The sequence below is a fragment of the Microtus pennsylvanicus genome, chromosome 17, assembly GCF_037038515.1.
Source record: "Microtus pennsylvanicus isolate mMicPen1 chromosome 17, mMicPen1.hap1, whole genome shotgun sequence".
NCBI lineage: Eukaryota > Metazoa > Chordata > Mammalia > Rodentia > Cricetidae > Microtus > Microtus pennsylvanicus.
This window is the reverse complement of record NC_134595.1, coordinates 17,268,978-17,293,725: the sequence shown is the minus strand read 5'-3', so window position 1 is coordinate 17,293,725 and position 24,748 is coordinate 17,268,978. Positions and strand designations below refer to the sequence as shown.

The following is a 24,748-nucleotide window of genomic DNA, read 5'->3' as shown; positions in this document are numbered from 1 at the left end:
TGAATGTATGAGTGATTGCGTGGCAGGTTCTTTTGTCTGCTTCGGTAAGGATTTATGTCAAACCAGACCTTCCTGACTGAGAAGCTTGGTTTGATAATCTGGTTTTTCCTATTCTTGTGGATGGCTCCCAGGCTCCCAGAGTAGAAGACAGATGCTGCCACAGACTAGGTGGGTTTGCTAACCTGATTGAGCCTGTCCCCTGTCACAGCACTTAGGTTGGGACTGCATATTTAAGATTCACACTGTTTTCTTCTACTTAGTGTTTTGTCTTGTCTGGATAAAAGATGCTAAGATAAACTGAAACTGCTCTTCCTCTGGCCCGCTCTTGTTCTGGTCTGCTTATCAGTTTTTCTTAAAGGCCTGCATGGACACAGTGTTCAGAAGTCCCTGGGTTTCCATGCCATGATCTTAGTTTTCTCATGTGATCTTTTTTCTAATCACTCTAATGCCCGTATTAATGCCTGTATTTGAACAACTCGCTTCTCGGTTTTACCGTCTGACCCACTTTGTGTCTGTTCTGTCATAGTTACAGTGACGTTAGCACTTTTTACAAACTATAAGGGCAGGTTTTGCTGCTTGACTCTTTTCTAGATGTTTTTCATAGATTTATTTATCTTTAACATTTCTTATCAATTCCATTTCTGCTCATTTTCCTACCTGACCTTCGACTCTCTGTTCGATTTTCTTTTTAAAGACTTCTTGTCCATTCTGATTTCCTTTCCTTTCTGTCTGGGAAACTGATTTTTATCCAGGAGACTTTCCCTGATCTAACTGGCCATTGCCGTCAACCCCCTTTGGAAACACTGCTGTTGTGGCCTGGCCCAGACTGAATTACGTTCATACTTCTAAGCGAGTTCTCTCCCCTTGGTCTGATGTTTATTAGCATCACTCTGTTAAACACCTGGACAGGGGAACTCTGAGTCACCTTTGCGGGGTTACCAGTACTCATTTCTTCCTGTCCCAATCAGAGCCTGAGTTCTCGCAGATACATTCTTAGGAATCTTATTTCCGCCTCTTCCATATTTTCTACCACTGCCTGCATTATTGAAATGCCATTCTAACCGACTTTATCCTTATTGATTTATTTTCTATGCAAGTCTGACCAAATTTGAACTACTTGTTAATTACTGGTGTTAAACGGAAAGTCTCATGAGCTGTTGCTCAAAAGCAGGCTTCTCAGTGTTGGGCGTGTAACTGCCTGTCTGATCCCTGTTCTCTTCTTGCCTGCATTATGTGGGTGGGAGGGAGGGAGGGCAAACGGCAGATAGGAATAAACAGGTACTTTTGGTTTGTTATAAAAGCCGTGTTGTCATACAGTGAGGAGGCAGGGGGAATGCTGACTTGCTCAGGGCCCCCTGGACACTTCTGGGTAAGTTATATTTGGGTTGAGACACCTAGGTGGTTAGAACCGTCTAGGTTGGATGAAGAGGAGCAGTATGAAATTGCTTGCTAACGTTTTAGTCAGAAAGAGGCCATCCTTATAGTACTCACTGTGTACAGATAAGAACTCAGAGTACCTTCAGAGTAGCAGCCAAGGCTTCCCAAGGAGGGGATGTGTTACTAACAAGTGCAGCTGGAGAAATCACCCTACTGAATATATTGCATAATGCTTTCCTTGGTTGGCTGTTCTTGGAGACCATTCAAGCCCATAGCATAGGATAGGACTATTTTTTTCCCAAACAAAATAAAGCTGATATAAATTGAAAAGAAAAGGTTCCATCTTTGGAATAATTTTTCTCTTTCATTTAATTTTAGTTCTTATTAACTTGAAGTTTCTGTCTAGTTAAGCCCAGCAAATCATTTGTTATTAAGCAATTATATTGGAAAATTTCTACAGTACCTGTTTGTTAGGATAGTGAAACAATGAAATTGAATGCATGTCCATATTTGATGGGCAGGGACTAAACTCCACTCTGTGCTTACAAGTCTGGTTATCAACCTCGGGTTTTTAGTCCAGCGGTCAGATCCACACAGCCTCTGGAGTGTGGCAGACTTAGATTCAAGGGTCAGTACAAAAGAACTAACTGAGTAAAAGCCCATTGTCCAGAAGATGGGAGGGAACAGCAAGCGCTCTTGGACTTAATTGTGTTCTTAAATGAGGTTTTTAGAAATTCTAGCTTTTGTTTTTTTGTCACGTCTTGATGAATAATCATAAAAGCTTCCTGGCTCTGTGAACTTCCACACCTCTCAAATGGACAGGTGGTTATATTGGAAATACAAAAGAAAAAGAAAGAGATGTTACTAACTAACAATTAGTAGCCATTCTCTTGCCTGGCATTATTGCAAAGGAATACTCAGCAAACAAATAACAGTAATGGTATAGCTTTCAACAGTCCCCAAAAAGCCATATCGCCCACATTTTACTAAAACTGAAACACAGTACTTAGTTATTGCATTTACTGAGTGGTGTGCTTAATTAACTTGACAGAGCAGAGGTAAATAACACTTCCTGATACCGGCATATTGAAGTAGACACATATTGAAGTAGACACCGTCTTTGAAATGACGGTCTAGGAAACGCCAGGTTCATCGCCTGAGTAGAACATGTTGCTCAATGACTGTGAGGTTCAAAAATAAACCCTGGAGCTCCCGACCCCAGAAGTCTTCTTCCTGCTATACCTCCGTGGAAATCTTGTCCTGGGAAAATAAGGGTCACCCGAAATCCTTTACCATGGGTACTTCATCCCTGGGCGCTGGAGTTGAAACTCAGTGACTTGTTTCAAAAGAAATGCCCACTCCCCACCCACCCCCACTTAAGTGCAGGCCACTTGTAAAAGTTCATCGTAAATCTTGGTGTATTTCAGTTTCTTCTTGGAACTTTGTCACTGTTGTTACCTTAACCTCTATCTATTTTCTCCTAGCTTGCTACAGAATGGTCAGCTCGAGATTGTGACGGGTGGCTGGGTTATGCCTGACGAAGCCACGGCACATTATTTTGCCATAATTGACCAACTAATTGAAGGGCATCAATGGCTGGAAAAAAATCTAGGTATGTATTCATGTGTCTCCCCTCCCCCCTTTCATTTTTGGCTGTTTGGGGAAGTTGTGCTTAGGGAATCTGAACTAATAGTCCTCGTAATTGTTGAATAATTTATTCTTCGCTAATCATATTTATTAGGTTATTATCTCAATTTCATAGACACGATAGTTCCATTTAAGGTCATTGATCTTGTTTTATATCTTATTTTTCCATGTTTTATTTTGTTTAGAAGTTTATTATCTTAATTATATATTAGTTAAGACTTGATCATAGGAGGCAAAACCCTATTAGCTTAATCCCAAATGAGTATGGGGGAGAAGAAAAAAGTAAAGGCCTTTATAGTATTGTGAACAATTCTGGAGACAGGGGCATGATGTACACTGTTGAGAGTGTTTCCTTGAGCTCATCTTGCTTGTGCTTTGCTCTTTACCCTAGTTTCTCTAAGCAGTGTGTAAGAAAGAGGGCACTTGGTAGCAGAGACACTCCCCTACCACCCGGTTTAGCAAACAGTACCTTGAGGATAAGGCATTTTTCTGAATATTTTATCTCATTGAGTTGACGAGTCGGGTGCTTATCACTGAGGTACAGACAGGACTTGTTTCGATGGTGATGGTCTCCAGGGAGATGGAATTGTAGGTGGCAGTCAGTCCTTCTTGTGCCTGGGCCTATGGAGTCGGTCCATCTGAGAAAAAGACTTCTCCCAAGAGAAATGAGGAGGAGGCTGTGGGGTTGACAGCATCTTCTACAGTTCACTAAAACCTGAAATGGACTGACATCTTCTCCTGCCTGTAACATGGCATGAAGCTCTTTTCAAATATTTCATATCTCACCATAACTTTTATAGCATTTATACGATAAGCACTTATGATTTTTATTGAATTTATCTCTAGATAATTTTTATTTATTTTTTTTCTCTGTTAGGGTTAAAAATTCCTCACTATTATAACTATTTCTTTCCTTTTTATTCTAACACAGTTAAATCTACTGCAAAGAGATCCTACAAAACTTCCACACATACCAGTTACTAACGGATTTTGTTTTCTCTTCCCCTACCATTGTTGTGGTGCCTTTTATCTTTGATGCTTTTGCTCTGTCCTTTCTCTGTCCTAAGTCACAGCTGTGTGACAGTATTCGGACACTCAAGTTCTAACAAGTCAGCGAGCCTAGGTGATCGGGTGGGGACAGGGGAAGCTTTCAGACCTGTACACAATGGCCACTTTCCTTAAACACTGACATACGTCATAAGCCAAGAGAGCCACTGTTTATAAACCTCACATCTTAGTCAGGGTTTCTGTTGATGTGAAGGGACACCATGACCACAGCAACTCCTGTAAAGGAAAACATTTGCCTGGGCTGGCTTACATTTTCAGAGCTTGAGTCCATTATCATCATGGAAGAGAGCATGGTGGCATGCAGGCGGACATGGTGCTGGAGAAGGAGTGGAGTGTCTTGACTTGCCGGCAACAGGAAGTGAACTGAGACACTGGGTATGGCTTGAACATATCTGAGACCTCAAAGCCCCATCTTTACAGTGACACACTTCCTTCAACAAGGCCACCCCCACCCCAACAAAGCCACACCTCCTAATAGTAACATTCCCTTTGGGGGACATTTTCTTTCAAACCACCTCACCTCACTTGTGGGTTTTTCTTAATGTTCAACTTTTGTTAAAATATAACTTGAATGCTGTACAGTGTATATATCTTCAGCATAGAGGTTGGTGAGTTTTGACAGATACACATATATACTCATTTTATATATCACCTGAGAGTGCTCTCTGCTCCCCTCCTCTCCCTCCTTCCAGTCAAATGCTCCTGGGTTTCTGCTTTTGTAGATGCATTTTGCTTTTTGAAGAGCTCACATATAGATTCATAGAATACTCCTTTGCATCTAGTTTCTTTGTACAGTATAATTTTGTCTTATAACTTGATTGTGACAGATTTACATATAACAAAGTGTGCTTGTTAAAAGTCTACAGTTTGGTGGTGTATTATGCTCACATCTACACAACAAACCTCATATCCATCAGTGCCCACCTCTCTTGCCCACCACTGTCCCAGGCTCCTACTCACCTTTTTGAATATAAGTTTTGGAGATTGGTTCTAGAATTCCCCACAGATATCAGAATGCAGGGTTTCTTTAGTGAAATGATGCAATATGTACATATGCTTACTTCTTCCTTTATATTTTAAATTACTCTCTTTTATAATATTAAGAAAAATGTGCATGCTGTATAAATAGTGTTTTGGCCAAAAAAATCTGCATATTCCGCCCAGGTTGAGTTTTCTCTCCAAGTATGTCTGATTTCCTTGTTCTTTGTCACTTGTGGTTTTGATGGCATAGTAAGAAGCCATTTTCTCAGCCAAGGCCATGTGTTAGTTTTTTTTTTCTGATAATTTTTGGGGTTAGGTTTTATATCTGTGGTTCAGTTAGCCTGTGCGTGTGAGATATGGGTAGAATTTCACACTTGTTCTTTTGTATGGCAATGTCCCTTTGCCCTAACACTCCTGTTGAAAAGATGCTTCTTCTCTTCTTGAATTGTCCTGTCATTCTTTCTGAGAATGTCTACCCTCATGTCAGTATCATACTATCTTGATTATATAGCTTTGTATTAAAATGTGATATTCAGGAGCATTATCATACCAACTTAAAAGAAAAAATTGTTTACTCATGTGTGTGTGTGCTCGCATACATGCACACACATGTGTCCATGAATGTTAGGTCACCTAATTAATATTTGCAGTACTACTAGCTGTGCTTGGGGATGTGGCTCATAGGTAGAATGCTTAGCATGCACAGGGCACTGGGTTCAGTTCCTAGCATCACATAAACTGGACATGGTGTGTCTGTAGTCCCAGCGCTCAGGAGGTTGAGGTCATCCTGGTCTACCTAGTAGAGTCCGAGCCAGCCTGGGATTCGTGAACCCCTATAACTTGTAAACCCTAAAACCTGCTTGTAACTCCAGTTCCAGGGGATCTGTTGCTCTCCTCTGGCCTTCTTGGGTACTTCATGCAAATTTGTGTACATAACTGTACAGGGAGGCAAAAACACTTTTATACATGAGATGAAAATAAATAAATACAAGTTGTGATTTTGGTATGAATGTGTAGAATATGTTGGCCAAACAGGAAACACTTCCGTGTTAGCCACACAAAATCCTGTTATGTGAACATGAGCTGTGTTTCCCATTCATGTAGATCCTGTTTTCCTCAGTAATGTTTTCATGGCTTTTATTTTCGTTTCTTTGTTGTATTTGCTTCTAGATATTTATTTTGTTAGTTGCCACTGTAAGTGGGATTTATTTTTTTGATTCAATTAGGAGTAGTTATTGTTGGTGTATATAACTCTGTGTGTTGATTTTTGTATAGCTTTCTTATATCTTATCACTACCATAAAGCAGTGATTGGTTTTTATGTTTGGGACTTGCATATATTCTTAATTCACTCCTTTTCATCGCTGGGTAGCTTTTGGTTTTTAAAGTATATTTCTGTGAAATGTCTGTAGTGTGCTTCTAGGTACTAGCTGTATGACACAGGCTTTCACGAGCTCTTTTTAAAGCATATTTCCTTGTCATTGATAAATACTGGGAATAGAATTGCTGGGTATATTGTGTTTAACTTTATAGGTATGGCAAAGCTTTGCAGAGTGCTTTTACTATTGTACATTCAGCCAGCAATGAGTTTGTTCCATATTTTGCCAACATTTCTAATGCCAGTCTTTTCAAGTAATGATTTCAGTAGAGATAAAATGATTTTATTGTTTCAGCTTGCGTTTATTTCACAGCTAAGAATGTTGAGTACATTTTTGTGTTTATTGCCCATTGTTTTGCTTATTTTGAAGTTTTTAAGTCTCACCCCTTTCAATTGGGTTGTTACCTTTGTGTGTGTGTGTTCTTTGTTCAGAATCGGAGCCATTTCATATATATGCTGTATGAAGATTTTCTACTATTTTTATGATTTTTCATTTGTTGTTTAAGATTTTATTAATCCTTCTGTCTCTGAGTATCCCCCCCCCCCCGTGTGTGTGTTGTGTGTAGGTGGATGCAGATATATGTGTACTACAGTACATGCATGGTAGTCCGAAGACAGCTTTTAGGAGTTTGCTCTCTCCTTCCACCATGAATTCTGGGTGTTGAACTCAGGTCATGAGGCTGGTACAGCAAGTGCTTTTACCCACTGAGCCATCTTGCCAGCCTCTGTTCTTTGATTTTCTTAGTTTCTCCTACCATTGCTGTGATAAAATACTTTCACAAGACAACTTATTGGAGAATTTATTTTAGCTCACAGCTCCGTGTCACAGTCCATCACGAGGGGAAAGTTAAGGTGTCAGGAGATGAAGCAGTTGCTCCCTTGAATCCACCTTAAGAAGAGAGCAGCGAATGCCAACCAGTGCTCAACCCACTGTGTCCACACATAGCCCGGACCCTAACTGCAACTGAGAGGTGTCTTTGCCCATCAGTTGACATGGTCAAGGCAGTTCCTCACAGATATGTTCAAGGCCTATCACCTAGATGGTTTTAGAATCTGCCAAGTCTACAGTTAACTCAGCCATAACAATAACAATCTTCTTTCTTTTAACTGTTTAATGCTAGTATTTAAGACAACTTTTGATTTGTATGTGTGAGTGGTGAGTTTACTTTCTCTCTTTATTACTGCTAATATTTTAGATAATTTATTGTATAGTAACTGTCCTACCTTAAAAAAATGAAAATTATCTGTTTAGTACAGTTAGTATTTAGACCATATATCTGTTTGCTTTGTTCAAACATTCTGACATAGTCACATGTTAAAAGTGTCAATTGCCTTATTTCAGATTCTTCTGAAATTGGTTAAAGATAGTAGATGTTATCTATTATTTTATGTGGATATTTTTTAATAGTGTTGAGAAAATTCTTTTCAGTACTTTCTAATTTGCAGTATATACTGCATTTCTTTTAAATGACTATTAACGTTATGTGGTTTTTCTAATTTGTTGTGTGAGTGTGATCGCAGTTTGCTCAATTAAAAAGTCATTGACTTCCAGAACAAGTCCCTTCTGGCTTGGGTGCTGTGGAGTTCAATTTGTGTAGTGTTTTTTTTTTTTGTTTTGTTTTATGATTTTTATATTTGTTTTCATAAGTGAGATGAGATTTCTTTCTTAATGTGCTACATTTATATGAATTATTTATTGGTTTATGATATTTAATGTCATAACTAATCAGCATTGCACCCTTTACATTCCAAAAATGTTATGGGCATTTGAAAAACTTACTGCAACAGTTTATGTTTACAGAACCTTCTGTTGGGGGCAGATTTTTAAAATAATGCTAAAAGTATTTCTGTAATTTTAGATATAATCTGCTTTCTATCTAAAATGTCAATTAAAATTGTTTTATGACAAGCCCAACATTTTCTTTATAACATAAAATAATAATTATATGTAGTAATTTCTGTATTAAACAATACTTTATGTAAGTAGTTGGTATTTTGCGTAGAAAAACAGGATGGTAGCATTTCAGCAAAAGGAAGAAGAAACATAATTTGTAACTGCTTGTGACATATACTATTATAGTAGTCTGAATTTCCTATTTATTCTTAATTATAAAAGTTTGTTTTTTTATATTATTCCTGAACGTTTCCCTTACCCTTAAAAAATTATTTGTTTAATGCCAAGGAAAACCCTGCTACACTTCTTTATTAAAGTTTTTCTTTCTAATTAATAGTTTGGAGGAGGGGACTAGAGAGAAGGCTCTGCAGTTAAGAGCAGTGACTGCTCTTCCAGAGGACGCTTTTGGTTCACAGAACTACGCTGGGTAGTTTATAACCACCTGTAATTCCAGCTTCAGGGGATTTAGTACCCACCTCTGGACTCCACTCTGCCCACACATACATCCACATACTCTCCCCAGATATTTGAATTATTAATGTCTTAGTTAGGTTTACTGTTGCTGTGATGGAACACCGTGACCAAAAGCAACTTGGGGAGCAAAATGGTTTATTTGGCTTACACTTCAAACTCACAATTTGTCATGAAGGACGACGTCAGGACAGGAACTCAGATGAGGCAGGAGCTGACGCAGAGGCCATGGAGGATCGCTGCTCATTGGTTTGTTGTTCAGCCTGCTTTCTTATAGTAGTTCGGACCCCCAGCCCAGGGTCCCACTCACAATGGACTGGGCCCTCCACCATCGATCACTAATTAAGGAAATGACCTACAGGCTTGCCTGCAGCCCAACCTTGTGGAGGGATTTTCTCAGATGAGGTTCCCTCCTCACATGACTATAACTTGTCTTGAGTCAACGTGAAACTGTCCAGCACAACTGATGAAATTAAATATAATAAATTTATAGGCCATATATCAAGAATACTATCCTACTCCTCCTCACCAATTTGTGTGTGTGTGTGTGTGTGTGTGTGTGTGTATAATTTTAACTAAATTGAGTCTTGCATGTGTCTTTGCTTTTTCTCTCAGTCTCCTTTGCGGCTTCCTGCATTATTCTTTAGAATTATTCAGCAAGGTTCCCTTTTCTCCTGTCTTAGCAGTTTCTTTGGGTCATAGCTATTTGACCGATAACTCTGCTACCCAAGCCAGGTTCAGCCGTAACTCGTTGTTGTAACCCTCAGGCCTCTCATCACTGTAGATGTGTGGGAATGCTAAACAGGTGCTTGAATGAAAACAAACAAGAAAAACAACCCATGCACAGCTCTATTAGTTTTGCCAAGTTTTATACAGTGCATAGAAGATGTCTTTGAGAGGCTTGACTAACCGAGTGATCAGATTTTATAGTGCTAGATGAATGTTCTTGTCTCATTAACTCTAACCTGTGCCTTTATTTTCATCACCCTTTTTGTCCTCTGTGAAGCAGAGGCACATTTTAGCTGATGGCTCTTGTAACTGCTCTGAGCCATGTTTGAAGCCTTCCATTGACCTCATTCTAGGTAGAGAGAAAGGAAGAGCATCAGGATGCATTGAGACTCAGTGGAGCGTGCAGGGCAGTTATTTCAATCAGGTCTGCCTTGTGTGGCATGATGATGTTGGACTGTTTAAAGGTGTTAATGGCAGGCTGTTGAGATTTGAAGGGTAACTTGAAGTGACAGATCATCTGGCCTCTGGGTTGTCTAATCCTCCATGACAGACTGAGTGTTGGTCTACCTCCAATGGTTGGCAGTCACTTAGTCATAGCTGTGAGGTGGTGTGGTGAGTGTTTCCTTTCACTTCAAGCCCAGGAGTCTGTGAAACTCTGATGGGTCTCAACATATTGTAACTTCTTTTTATTTCACTTACCTTCAAAACAAAACAAAACTAACGCTTCTTTTCTTTATCAACAGGAGTGAAACCTCGGTCAGGTTGGGCCATAGATCCTTTTGGACATTCACCTACAATGGCTTATCTTCTAAAACGTTCTGGATTTTCACACATGCTCGTCCAGAGAATCCATTATGCCGTGAAAAAACACTTCTCTTTGCAAAAAACTCTGGAATTCTTTTGGAGACAGAATTGGGGTATGTAGTGTTTTGGAGGCAGAATTGGGGCACATAGTATTTGATGAAAGCCAATGATTCCATTTGACTGAGCTGCATGGTTCTGAACTTACACCAGTGTGGATGTCTTAGTCATTTTTCTACTGCTATCAAGAGACACCAAGACCAAGCCTACTTAGAAAAGAACATGCTTGTTGAGGCTCATAGTTCCAGAGAGTTAGAATCTATGATCATCATGACTATGTGCATCAGGGAACATGCCATCAGGCAGGCTGACATGGTCCTGGAACAGTAGCTGAGAATTTACATCTTGAGACATAACCACGAAACAGGGAGCCAATTGGAATAGCACTGGCTTTTAAAACCTCAAATTCACCACTTTGTCAACCTCTTACACCACCACCACCACCACAACCCTTCCAACAAGGCCGCACCTCCTAATCCTTCCCAAGAAGTTCTACCAACTGGGACCAAGTGTTCAAACATAGGAGCCTATGCGGCAATTCTCATCCAAAGCACCACACCACAGTGGGTATTATTTAAAGCGCAGGCCTTGTACATTGGACTGCTAAAAAGTAGTTTTTGCTATAGGACAATTATTTTCCATTGTAGTTGTGTCAAGATTCTTATAAACATCCATGTGAGTTCATGTTTGGAAAACTGTGGAGTTACTTCTATGACCAGCAGAAGTAAATAGATACAGCGTTTAGTATTCCGGCAGCTCAGGCTTTTCCTTAGGTCCCATGGAGAAAGCACTGTTTTCTCAGGGTGTTGAGCATGCCTTAGAACTTGTGCAGTTGTGTGTCTCACACAGCTAGTGTTCCTTCCTTCTCTCTTGTCTCTGTGTCTTATAAGAAACTGCCTCGAACTGACCTTGATCCTGTCCCACCAGGGAGACCTTAGTCTTCCTGTAAACAGACAAATGGAGCAAATTTTATCCAGCTTTATCTGGAGGAGACTGGGTTTAGGCTTCATGGAAGGTCTCTACCTTCACAGCACCCATTGAATAGGAACATCTTAATTTATGTTATTTATTCCTTCTTTGTTTTTTATATATAATGTAATTGAAACATTTCTCCCTTTCCCTTCCTCCTTCCAGACTCTTCCATATATCCTTCTTGCTCTCTTTCAAGTTAATGTCCTCTTTCTTGTTGTTATTGTATGCATATATTATACATATATTTTCTAAATGTAACCTGCACAGTTTGTTTAGTGTTACTCTTATGTATGTTTTCAGAGCTGACATTTAGTATTGAGTAACCAATTCGTATGCTCTTCCTTGGGAAGACTATTTGTCTCGCTCTCAGCATTCCTTAGTGGTATGTAGCTCTTTGCTTAGGGTTTTGAGGCCCCTTGGCTTTTTCCCCATCCACTTTTGCATGTCCACTGGTGTCCTCCTCATTCATAACTCGTTTGGGCAGTTAGGGTGCTTAGAGTTTGTGGATGTAACTTATGAGTTGAAAGCACAATCTCATAGCAAACTTTCTGGTCTTCTGGCTCTTGCAATCTTTTTCCCCCTTCTTCCACAATATTCCCTGAGCCTTAGGTGCAGGAGTGTTTTAGCTGTATCCAAAGGGACTGTGCCCCACAACTCTGCTTTTGATTGGTTGTGGTTTTCTGTACTAATCACTGTCTGTTGCAACTGAAGTTTCCTTAATGAAGAGTGAAGACTAAACTCACCTGGGAGTGTAAGGACAAGTGTTTAGATTGTTGTTAGAAGTTACGCTGGTTTAGTATAAAGTAGTGAGTATAGCTTCTCCTCCAATTACTGTGGTTTCACTAGTACTGAGTAGTTAGCTAGTTTTCCAGTACCAGACATAGTCTTCCTCTTGCTGAATGTGACCTAAGTCCAATTAGAGAGATGTTGGATGCCGCTAAGGGATGCATGCCGCTACTGAACCCTAAGGGTTGTTGTACCATGCTCGTCACTGATGTAATTCGTAGACATTATAGCTGGATGGGACTGTTGTTTGCCTCCTTCCTTTGGAAGCTTGCATGCATTTCTGGTACTATTGAAAGCTAGCCCTCAGGGAAGTGTCTTTCAGGTTAGTTCCAGTATAGGGAGCTCTGGCCTTCTTTTAGAAGGACATGGTCTTCTGTATCAGGGACTGATCTTCTGCCTTGGGGACAGCCAAGGGCAGTAGTATAGGCCTTTATGTTTTGGGGAGTCTCATGGACAGCCCTCGTCAACAAGGGCTTTTTCTGTCTCATATTGGGGGTTTTAATTAGGTGGTCTTTGGCTCTTGGAAGGTTAGCATTATTAACCTCAATGAGATAAGTTCATTAAAATTATTTATGTATATTTATATACAAGGTTACATGTATTATAGGTTTTTTTAAAAGGTAGCTAATAATATGATGTAAATCCATCTGGCCTTGGACTTTTTTTTTTTAAGCTGGAAGGCTGTTTCAATTTGCTCATTTATTGGGGATTTGTTTATGTTGTTAACTTCTTGGTTTAAATTTGGTGGTTTCACTAGCCATAGAAAAAAATCATCCATTTCTTTTAGGTTTTCCAACTTAATAGAGTTCAGGTCTTTAAACTATTCCCATATACTATTCTGAATTTCTTTGTTGTCTATTGTAATTTCTTGTTCATTTCTGACTGTTAATTTGGGTCCTTTCTTTCTTTTGGTTAGTTGGGTCAAGGATTTGTCAACTCTGTTTATCTTCTCAGGGAACCAGCTCTTAGATTGATTCTTTGTTTTTGTTTTTGTTTTTTTATTTCTTTCTGTGTTGCAGGTTTCTCCTCTGATTTATTTTATTAATTCTTGCTATTGACTGGGTTTGGATTTGATTTGTTCATATTTTTCCACCTTTTTGAGTCCCATCATTATCATCAAGCTGTTTATTTGTGCTCCTCCTGATTTGTTTGCTTGTTTGTTTTAAGACAGGGTTTATCAGTGTAGTTTTGGAGCCTGTCCTGGAACTCACTCTGTAGACTAGGCTGGCCTCAAACTCACAGAAATCTGCCTGTGTCTGCCTCTGAGTATCAGGATTAAAGGTGTGCACTATTTTCCCACTGAGTTATTTTTAATATTTGCCGGAGGGCATGTGTGGTAAAGAAAGAAAAGTTGAGTTTCATGCAGACATTTGGAAAGGTCTGACTGGTCGTGTGTCCTGGCTGTTGTTGGAGCTTCCGCCCCAGTGACCGTGGGTGACTCTGACTTCCACCTCTGAAGTGTTGTTGCTGAAAGGCTGTGAGGAGGTCACTGACTACCTCACTATTGGTTCCTGAGGAATCTGTGCCCCAAGTGATTTAGAAAAGAAGTTATTCCATATCTAAAAATAACTTTTCCATATGTGTTTCTGTGTTTCAAAGGAACATAGTTAGGTATATTAGCTATGTATCATCTGTCTGTCTGTCTACCTATCTTACCTACTTACCTATCCTACCTACCTATCTTCTCTCTCTCTCTCGCTGTCTCTCTCTCCCTCCCTCCCTCCCTCCCTCCCTGTCTGTCTGTCTGTCTATCTATCTATCTATCTATCTATCTATCTATCTCATATCTATCTACCTATCCACCTACCTATCAGTCAGTCAGTCTGTCTGTCTGTCTGTCTATCTATCGTTCTGGCAAAACTTACTGTTCAGGGAAGCTTAGAACTTGCAGGGCTTTACATCATGCGTGGGGTGATGTCATACATCTTAACCTGAAAAACAAAAAAAAAAGTAATTTGAAGACGCTTTGCTTAAAAATTGGCATGTTTCAGGTTGTTTAGAATTATCAGTTGGCATGAAATTATTGAATAGTTTTATGTATTTACAGAAGCTAGCACAGAATATAGAAAATATCCTGTGTATAAGAAAATTATATTTTGATTTAGTACAGTTGGCAAGAAATTATTGAGTAGTTTTATGTATTTGCAACAACTAGGACAGAATATAGAAAATATCCTGTGTATAAGGAAATTGTATTTTGATTTAATACAATATAGACACAACCAAACACAGGATTCTGAACTATGTAAAATAAGCTGCCTAATAGCTGGTGTTAGGAAAGGCACTGGGTCCTTGTCTTGGTCAGAAGAAGGAAGTTGGAGGCTGTTACTACCACTTTTGGGACTCATGACGGGCCATATGCCTGCGTCAATATCAGTGACCATTGTCCTGTGTCACACTTGGGGGTATAGTTTATTGACTTTTGCAGGGTATATAGCACAGGGACATGGGTTTTTGAATAGTGTAAAGTTTTGCCAAAGAAGTAGTTAAAACTGATTAGGTCTTCTCTAATAGGCTTGAGTATGTAGCTGCTTGAAAGATGTTTTCAAATTAGGTGGAGTTTGTATGTGTGTTTTATTCTTAATGAAGCAATTGTTTTCATTGTTAAAAATATGTGTTGATTGCTTTGTCTTTATTAAAGAAGCAATACTCATTGTAGAAACTGGAAATGCATACATGCATAAAAGGAGGGGCTGTTAACCCATAGAGTCATTCTCTCTAACCTCTAACCCACCTGGAGGTCTGCTTCTGACTGTTCAGGGCAGCAGTTTCACACTGACATGGAGGGCTTAACCAAAACACAATCCTCTCTCAGTAGCTCCTACTTAGTTTCTATACTGTTTTGGCTTGCTTTGATTTTTGAATTGGAAATTCCCCTTTCCTGTCTACTCTTTGTGATGGAAAATGCCACTGACTCATTGCTGGGGACCAGCAGGAGACATTTCATGAACTTTCCCGTGTTCTACTTTCTCTCCTGCTGCAGGGAACTGGCCTCTGGCCAGGGCTTCCTCCTCCTCTGCCCACTCTTTCTTCTTTTTTCCCTCAGCTCTCACTATTCCTTGTCTCACCTAGCCTCTCTGGCTGATGGAGCTGTCACAGTGTGTCCCTAGGAACAGATGTAGCAGAAGCTGGCAGCCTGGGGTGGACAAGGTCGTGGTTTTGCATGAGCCAGCTGTAACTTTTACTTTTGCTCAGGTTATATCCTCCATGTCAGCAATCGCTGGTTCATCGGGGACTTTTCTATTTCAGTTCCAGCAGATAGAAGAGCTGGCTGAGGGCGAGCCTCAGATCTTCCTCCAGCTGTGGTTGGGAAATGCTTCTGGGATAGAAAAGTGACTGCTGATCTAGGGCACAGCTTGCATTACCTAGATTTTGTATAAAGTAATGGCATTTGAATAGTTCTAGGGAGAAACAGTTTTGTGAACAAAAACATGTTGGCTTTTTATTTTAGATCTTGGATCCGCCACAGATATTTTGTGCCACATGATGCCCTTCTACAGCTATGACATCCCTCACACCTGTGGACCTGACCCTAAAATATGCTGCCAGTTTGATTTTAAACGGCTTCCTGGAGGCAGATATGGTTGTCCCTGGGGAGTCCCACCAGAAGCAATATCTCCTGGAAATGTGCAAAGCAGGTATAAAAATACATGGTTTGTGAGACACCAAGAACACCGTGGCTACTCTGAATTGTTGAAGGATTGAATAAATGGGTGTTGGCAGCCAGCATTATCCTTATTCAAACCAGATCTAAAGCAACTTCAAAATGCCAGCACCTCGACTATACCTTTAGGGGTTATAATTTAATGGCAAGTGAACAATGGTGGATCAATATACAATGGCTAGCCTATAATATGCTGTTATTACCATCTCCTTTATACTCATTATAAAAGCTTTCTACTGGGTTTGATTGATTTCATATACTTCTGTTGATAATAAGACTTTTGGTCCCCATTGTACAAATTGGTAAGAAAAGTAACTCACCTGCAAAAACACATTTATTGGAATGGAGCACATGAAGAGTATAATTATCTCTTACCTTAATAACGATTTCAATAATGGTGAGTATGCACAGCTCAGTTGAATACACGGCTTTGCATCTTTCTGATGTTTTTGACTTATAGAAGTCGTAAATTAGAATTATTTATGTTTAAATACATGTGAACAAAAGTCGCAAGGATGGTCTGATTCTTCAGCGAAAGTGTAGTGGTGAAGGGAATGTCTCAAGTTACTTAGAGTTTCTCACTTTGGCTCTTACAAAACTCAGTTCTTACACTTAAAGTGAGAGGGGTGTGATATATTATATACACCTACATATATATATATACATACATACATATATATGTATCAGAAATAGAGGTTTGAATTTGAGAGAGAGAAAGGGGGAGGTTATATGGGGATGGTTGAGTAACTTTAAATAAATTGATATCGTAGTGCATAAACCAGGAGGGAGTTCTGTTTATATGTGGTTTATCTCACAATAAATTAGGATTTATGTAACATCCTACCTAGAAATTACTTGAAAAATGTGTGTTTTAGTAAAGTGGCAGTTGTAGGTTTTCTATATGTTTAGGCTAAGCACACACACACAGATCACTCACACGCACACACAGATCACTCACGCGCACACACACAGATCACTCTCACGCACACACATGCACACACAGATCACTCACATGACGCACACACATGCACACGCAGATCACTCACGCACACACGCACACACATGCACACACAGATCACTCACGCACACACACACACAGAGATCACTCTCTCACACACACACACAGATCACTCACACGCACACACACACACAGATCACTCACACGCACACACATGCACAGGCAGATCACTCAAATGCACACACATGCACACGCAGATCAATGATTAAAGAAACAGAAGTCAGGACTTTTAAGAGAGAGCAAGGGGGAGGTTACATGGGAAAGAGTGGAGGGAGGAAAAGAAAGGGGGAAATTACATGTTTATGTTTTGATTTCAAAAATTGAAACAATCTTTTTAAAATGTTTGGGGGAAGGAAAGTGATACTGGGCCATTTGACCTTGATGGTTTGTCATCAGGGACACACGCCAGTGTGAGCCCCTCATTGTATCATCAGGGACACACATCAGTGTGAGCCCCTCATTGTATCAGACCTCTGCCGGCCTTCTCGAGTGTGTGAGGCTGTGTTTCATCAGATTCTCACTTCGCACTGGTTATGACACTGACCGGGCCTAGGGTACCTCTAGGAGAGGTTGGCCAGACATTTGAGAGCGAGCTTGGCTCTATTTATCAGTGGCTATAGTGAAGAGGAGAGTGGCCATGAGTGAAGTTGCCTGTCTACTTAGCAACCAGTTGTATGTACAGGTGTTCACAGCCTCTCAGGTTAGCCAGGTGTTTCAGTTGGTGAAGACCCCTTTAGTCTTTTGGTGCTACTGAAGGTGCCTGTTGGAGGAGGTGTGTTATTAGAGACAAAACACATTTTGTGTAATTGTATTGCTATGCAACCTTTCAGAGATTGTTCCTCAGAAATATACCGCCTACCGAGTGCAGTGATTCTCAAGTTGCTTCAGGCTCCTCAGGGATGTGAGAGAATGATCTGCACTATACTTGTGTAGAGTTTTAAAAACTTTTGAAATGTGAGCTGCTGGTTGTTTAATATCTGAATACCATCTTATTTTGTTAAAAAAAATTGTCATAAGAATAAGTCAAATATAGGTATTCCAGGTAACTTAGTGACATTTTCCCCCCCTGTTCAGTAGCTAAAGAGAATTAGACTTAATTGTAATAGACAGGTGCCATCTTTTGATAGTTTTGGTTCATTGGCTTCCTCTAATTTTCAAAAGAGGAAATAAACTCCATCATTTTAATTTTTTGACCTATCGTATTTTGAATTGCTTCTTTTCATTGAATATCAGATAACCTTAGAACTAGGGATTTAGTTGACATTTGTTAGCATGGACTAAGTCAGGAACAAATAGTAGCTGCATGCCTTCAGATGTGGGTGCTGGCCAGTTAGCTGTTCATCCATCCATCTCTTGATGGATGGGATAAGGTAGCAGCTGGTTTTTCTCAGCTGGGCTCACAGGTTATAAAGGATATCAAAGGTAAAGGCCTGGCAATGTTTGCACTGCCTTTTGTCTCTGTTATAAGCCATGTATATTTAAGCTATGTCTCATCTATTAGTCTACTATTTTTTTTTCTAAATTTTGGCTACGTTGGGAGTGTAATTGGGTGCTCATTCTTGGTACATGTTTTTTATCTGTTGTTATATTTTCTTTTTATTCCTTTTTCTGGGGAGGAAGTTCTGCTTATATGTGGTTAATCTCATTGCTCATATGCATTTGAATTTATAAGTAATAATCTAAAAAGTATTTTTAGGAAATGTGAAATGTTATGTACTTGGTAAAAAGGATTAAAACCTGACCAAACGCTGATCTCAGAAAAGTAAGAATCATGTGCTCACTATAGTTACAAACCTAAGCTCAGAAAACTAAGAATCATGTGATAACTGTGCATTATATTCTACTTATCAAGCTGCTAAATGATTGCTGAAATTTTATTTGCAAAGCAGTCTCAGAGACTATAAATTTCAGACAGTCCGTATGGGACTCTAAGTTTAATTAAATGTTATTTTTCATAAAATGCTCCTTATTGATGTTCTTTGAGGTACTTTCATAAGTTTTCTATTGGGAATTAGAATTTACTTTTGGATAATCTTTGAAGTGAAAATTGGAATACCAGGCAAGAAAATATCCTTGTCATTTAAACACTAGTTTCCTCAGCTTTGGCTTTCTGTACACGGCATGATTCTGGGCTCATCTGCTTATTTAATTTCATCTCATGAGCCTCTCTTCCTGTTTTCTCAATGCTGCCCCAACTCAGCATCCTCCAAAGGCATGACTCCAGAATGCTGGATCCAAAGTGTAAAGGCTGTTGAAGTCAGCACATTGTGTTTGGCTGGCTTTGAGGGTCATGGTTCAAAGTCCAAGAGGGCGGGAACAAGAAGAGCGAGTTCAGCTCCCAAGCAGAACCTGTTACTGATAGAAAGGGCCTGGTGACAGTGATGGGACTGTTGGTGGCAGGTGTGCGGGGATGGGTATCCCTTTGGAAAAGAAAATATAAAATTCTATAAAATATTATGGGTTATGATTTATATCTTTTAATCTTTTTCAAAGTTTGTGTACTTCTGTGTTTTACCAGACTATTCGAATTTTTTTAATTAAGTTAGAAAGTGGAATATTAAAGTAGAACCAAGTTCAGTATTGATACGTAGTTAAGAAACCTTGTATCTTCCTACATGAGATTGTTTTAATGTGTGGGCTGTCTGCTCTCTAATGCTGTGGTAAGGAAGGGGGTTGATTCTAGGATATTACCTTCTCTGTTTGCTGTAATTTTTCAAAGGGATATCTATTGGAAAACTATATGGTTTCCCTACAATCAGAATTTGTGGCCATTTAAAATAGACACTAAGTGATGGGGAAAGTCTGTCTTAGACCTATTTTTTTTAAATTAATGATACTTTTCCATTATAATATGTCCTTGAATCCCTAAGTTATCTTTTTACAGAGCTATGGTGTCAGCTTTTCCTGATACGCTTTTTCATGGTTTCCCCTTTTCTTTCACAGGGCTCAAATGCTACTAGATCAGTACCGGAAAAAGTCCAAACTTTTCCGCACTAAAGTTCTCCTGGCTCCTCTGGGAGACGATTTCCGGTTCAGTGAATACACAGAGTGGGATCTGCAGTACAGGAATTACGAGCAACTATTTAATTACATGAACTCTCAACCCAATCTTAATGTGAAGGTAACAAGGGGTTCTTGATGATGTCTTTGAAGTTGAGCCCCCATCTTTTATTTAAATGAGGCCCCAGCACAGCATCCAGCATCTCTGTCCTACCTATGTCCCTGGCACTTGCTTTCACACATAATAGAAATTTACCATACCCTGTGGTTCCGTTCCCAAAAGTCTTCCTTTCTCCCCACGTGAGGACATTCAGTGCTTGGGGGTTAGAGAGAGAATGTGTACCTACTAAGTCACGGTTTCTCTTTTGGGGTGTCTGCCTTGCTTACAGCCTGGGAAGCTTATTGTTTTCTTCTGGCGGTCTCATCCTTGTGATTTGGTGATGTGATTGACTGTTACGAATGAGAATGTCATGAGTTTTACCAATATCTTGTGTTCAGAGAACAGTACACTTGGATTTTTTTTAAGTGAGAGATCTTGAAAAGTAATTATTTGCTTGTGATTTTTTTTACTGTTTTTGTTTGTTTGCTTGCTTGTTTTTTACTTGTGGGCAATTTAAGATGTTCTGGAAAGAGCAGAGGTTAGCTACCTTCTCTTCAACGCCATAGCTCAGTTGGCAGCACTTGTCAGCTCAGGGCCACCCTTGTTTCTGATGTGTCCTCCTGCATCCTTTGGGAACAAAACTCATCCACAACATCTTTAGAATGCATCTCTGAATGGTAAGAATTCTGCATACAGCTGTAATAATAGTATCACTATCATACCAGAAATTAGCCATGATCTAGTGACGTGACTATGGATAGACTGGAATTTCCTCAGTCCTTACTAAGACCAGTTTCAGTCTGACACATATATTGCATGTGGTCAGCAAAGTCTTGTTTCAGCTGCATCTTAGAGACCATGTGTGGGGAAGTTCACCCTTGGATATGTTTGCATAGTCATACATGCACCCACAGCACAGTAGGCCTGTGGGAGGAAGTGCAGGCTCCTTGTAGAAAGTTTGAAAAATTAGTTGTGGATCATAGTTTGTGTGGTAACAATTTAAGTTCATTACGTAAACCTCTATAATGCCAAGTAAGTTTTTTTCTTTTTATGTGGCTTGGTGCTTGACCTGCATGTATGTCTGTGTGAGGGTGTCAGGTCCCCTGGAGCTAGAGTGACAAGGAGTCGTCAGCTGCTGTGTATATGCTGGGACTTGAACCTGGGTCCTCTAGAAGAGCAGCCAGTGCTCTCCAAACACAGAGCTACCTCCCCAGTCCTCAATTTAAAAAAAAATAAAAATTAAAAAAAAATTATACCAAATATTTACAATTAAATTTTTGCAAGGGTATGAAGTTGAGAAAAGAAAATGTATTTAAGGAAGTCTGTATCCTCACAAGTGAAGCACATCCATGATCAGAGAAGGGTCTGTGAAGATCTAGATTAAATGCATCATTTTTATTTTTATATTTTTGTTTATTTTGTATGCATGATTGTGGAGGCCACAGGTTCACATTGAGTGCCTTCTTTGATCAGTCCTCACATTATTATTTGAGGCAGAATCTCTCACTAAACCTGGAGTTTACATATGTGACAGACCAGTGAGTTCCAGGAGTTTACATATGTGAGAGCAGTCTGACCAGTGAGTTCCAGTGGCCCACCTGTCTCCACCTCCCTGCTGTGGCTTTGTAGGTGCATATCACCGTGTATGGCTTTCTTATGCGGGCGCTGGGGATCGGACTCTGGTCCTCATGCTTTCTGGCCAGTGCTTTATCCGCTGAGCCCCGTGAATGCATCTTATGTGAGAATGATTTCTAGTCCAATTTCCTACTTGACCTTAAGTAATTAGGTCATAATTTTGTTATTTTCCCTTTTCTTCTCTTGTATGCTCATTAAAGCAAGTTTGAAAATAATTTAGTGACATATACAAAAAATTGTATAGAGTGTAATTATGCAGAGAATTTTTTTTTTTATTTTAGTGCAGCAGACTCCTTTGTAAGCATCATCCAGCCTCAGGCTTAGGACATCACACCCAAAAGCAGCTCAGGGCCCCTCCTACTTATCGCCAGCTGCTGCAGAAACACCCTCGAGTTCTCACTCCGTCCCTCGTTCTTGAGTTTCAGGAAGGGAATCGCAAGTGTCTGCCTGCTTTCTTTTAGATGGTGTTTTGAGTCTCAACCACCCTCTTCATTCCTTTTTAAAAACTGATTTTTTTTTTATATTTTTGAGATTATAATTGTATCATCCTCCCTTCCTTTTCCTCCCTTCACCCCTCCTATATACTCATCCTTGCTCTCTTTTGAATTTATGAACTTTTTCTATCAATTGTTGGTGTGTGTGTGTGTGCGCGCGTGCATGTATACATATATATCCTTAAATGTAACCTGCTCGGCCTGTATGTTGTTACTTGCTTGTATGTTTTCAGGGCTGACCGTTGGTATAGGTATTGGGAGACTGGTCCCGCTCAGCATTCCTTCCCTGCCTGTAGCTCTTTATGTAGGGTGAGGCCTCATGCTCTTTTCCCTGTCTTCTTTGCATGTCTGCTGCTGTCCTTGTTCAGCTCGCGTTCAGGCAGTCGTGTTGGTGAGACTTCATTGATCCTAGCAGACACATGCTACCACCGCCAGCTTGCTAAACCACAGAATCCCTAACTACTTTCTAAGTATTTGTCCCTATGTCCACAGAGAAGTGCGGCCCTTGCCCCTCAAGGAGAATTCTCTTCATTCTGCTGGTATATGCTGTGCTGTGTCCAGCATCTCTGGTATCCATTTAGTGTTTATTACTACTTTAAACATTTCTACTATTTTTTGATATTTAGGTTGTTTTCAGTTTCTCTTTAATACAAATAAAACTGCTCGAGCATGTCCAGTGAGCTTTGGCTACCATGTGAATTCATATGGGTGTGAAATGGGTCCCTTGTCATTTGGTAGGCACACCAGGGCACTCCAGTGCTTCAGCTGCTGTTTCTTATGGAGTGGCTTGCTCCACAGCCTCAAGCAGACTTTGAATTTCCAGAATTGGTTTTTCTTGCAGTTTTGTCCTTTTTTTTAAACATTGTTTAGTTTCATTTTATGCGTATAGATGCATGCATGTTATATGGATGTTGCATGTATGTCTGTGCACTACATGAATGAAGTGCTCAAGGAGGCCAGTAGAGAGTGTTGAGGCTCCTGGACCCAGAGTTACAGAAGGTGCTGGGAACCGAACTCAAGTCCTGTAGAAGGGCGGCCAGTGTTCTGATCACCGAGCTGTCTCTCCACAGCCCACCTCCCAGTTGTATCCTTCTAAATGATGTGTTAGGCTTTCTGTCAGTGTGGCAGATGCCAAAGAGAAACACCTTAAACACAGGGAGGATTTCTCATGGCTCACAGTTCCAGACACCTTAAGGTTCCTTGTCTCTTTGTTTCTGCCCTTGTGAGGCAGCTGCACATCATGGACAGAGGGCACAGAAGAGGGATGCTGAGGGTCCCAGTTCTGCTTTGAAGAGCACATCCAGTGAGCTGCTTCCTCTCCATAGGTCCCACCTCCTAAAGAGTCCCTTACTCCTACTGTGCCAGCAATAAGAACCCTATTGGGGAACTCAGAACCAAGCCAGAGTGATAGACTTGGTCGCTTATTTTCCCTTTCCCTGGGCGTAAGTCAGATGCTATTGTGTCGTCTTTTCTTTTAGTGTGTGGTATTGCACTAGATAATGGATTTCCCTGTGGTGTTTTCATACACATATGTCAGGTGTTGAGTTCATGCTATCCATGTTAATCCCTACTCCTTTCTCATGAGAGTCTCTTTCTACTCTTGATAACCCTCTTTCTAGTTCCATTTTTCCCCTTTAAAGTCCACATATGAGAGAAAACCTTATGCTTGTTTTTATTACTTTCTGAGTTAGAATGATTTCATTTTTCGGGATGATCTCCAGGCCCACCCATTTTACTGTATCCAGTATAGTCCTTGTTGGTGATATTCTTCCTCTTCCTTTCTCTCGGTTGAGTAATAACCCATTGTGTGCATGTGCCACATCCTCTTTTCCATTCATCCACTGAGAGCCATCTAGGCGGAATCCCTCACGTGGCTATGGCAGATGGTACCGCAACAAACATACGCTTACAGGTTTCTGCATTGGACAGTGCCTTATTCCTCCAGGTTAAGCTCAGTGTGTTTCCTATTTAGATCCACAGTCACATCTGGAATAGGGTGCAGTGACTGCTGTGGGGCTGGGATCAAGGTAGACTTATGCCTGTGACAGCGGCGGTCAACATTCCCAGTGCTGTCACCCTTTAATACAGTTCCTCATGTTGTGGAGACCCCAGCCATAATATGATTTGTTGCTACTTCATAACTGTAATTTTGCTGCTGTTATGAACAATAACATAAATATCTGTGTTTTCCGATGGTCTCAGAGACCCCTAAAAGGGTTGTTTGGCCCCCCCAAAAGGGGTCATGACCCACAGGTTAAGAACCGCTGGCCTGTGAGGATACACAGGACATAGTCTTTTATATATATAAAATCTAGGTAAACTCTCTAATTTCTGAATAAAACGAAAACAAAACAAAACCAAAAAGCCCAAAACGTTGGTCTCTTGCGTGGATTGCATTGCATATGTGGTTCTGGGTGAGCGCAGCTAACTTTTTGGTATTATGAATTTCATATATTCTGTTTATGAAATACCATTGGCCATTGTAGTTTAACCTTACATCCAGTAGCCTCGTAGTAAGTGTATTTGACTCTAGCTGTGTGTGGATTTTAGCTGCTTGCTGAGGGTTTGTCAGAGCCCCTTCATCAGGGTGAGCCCCTCCTCCAGTGTTCCTTGTTTTCACTGTTTCTTACGTTTTCTGTGAGCAGATGCTGAGTTGTGTGTCCTCTGCTAGGTC

The 24,748-nt window shown here is 40.2% G+C and overlaps 1 protein-coding gene across 1 annotated transcript in view; it reads left to right on the top strand.

The window, feature by feature from the left end:
* Positions 1-24,748, top strand: part of Man2a1 (mannosidase alpha class 2A member 1) — a 168,055-nt gene that overhangs the window by 52,624 nt on the left and 90,683 nt on the right. Inside the window, exons 5-8 of the mRNA XM_075951125.1 lie at positions 2,862-2,989; positions 10,288-10,461; positions 15,615-15,801; positions 19,789-19,966. Coding sequence (XP_075807240.1) covers positions 2,862-2,989; positions 10,288-10,461; positions 15,615-15,801; positions 19,789-19,966 — 667 coding nt within the window. The remainder of the gene's footprint in view (positions 1-2,861; positions 2,990-10,287; positions 10,462-15,614; positions 15,802-19,788; positions 19,967-24,748) is intronic.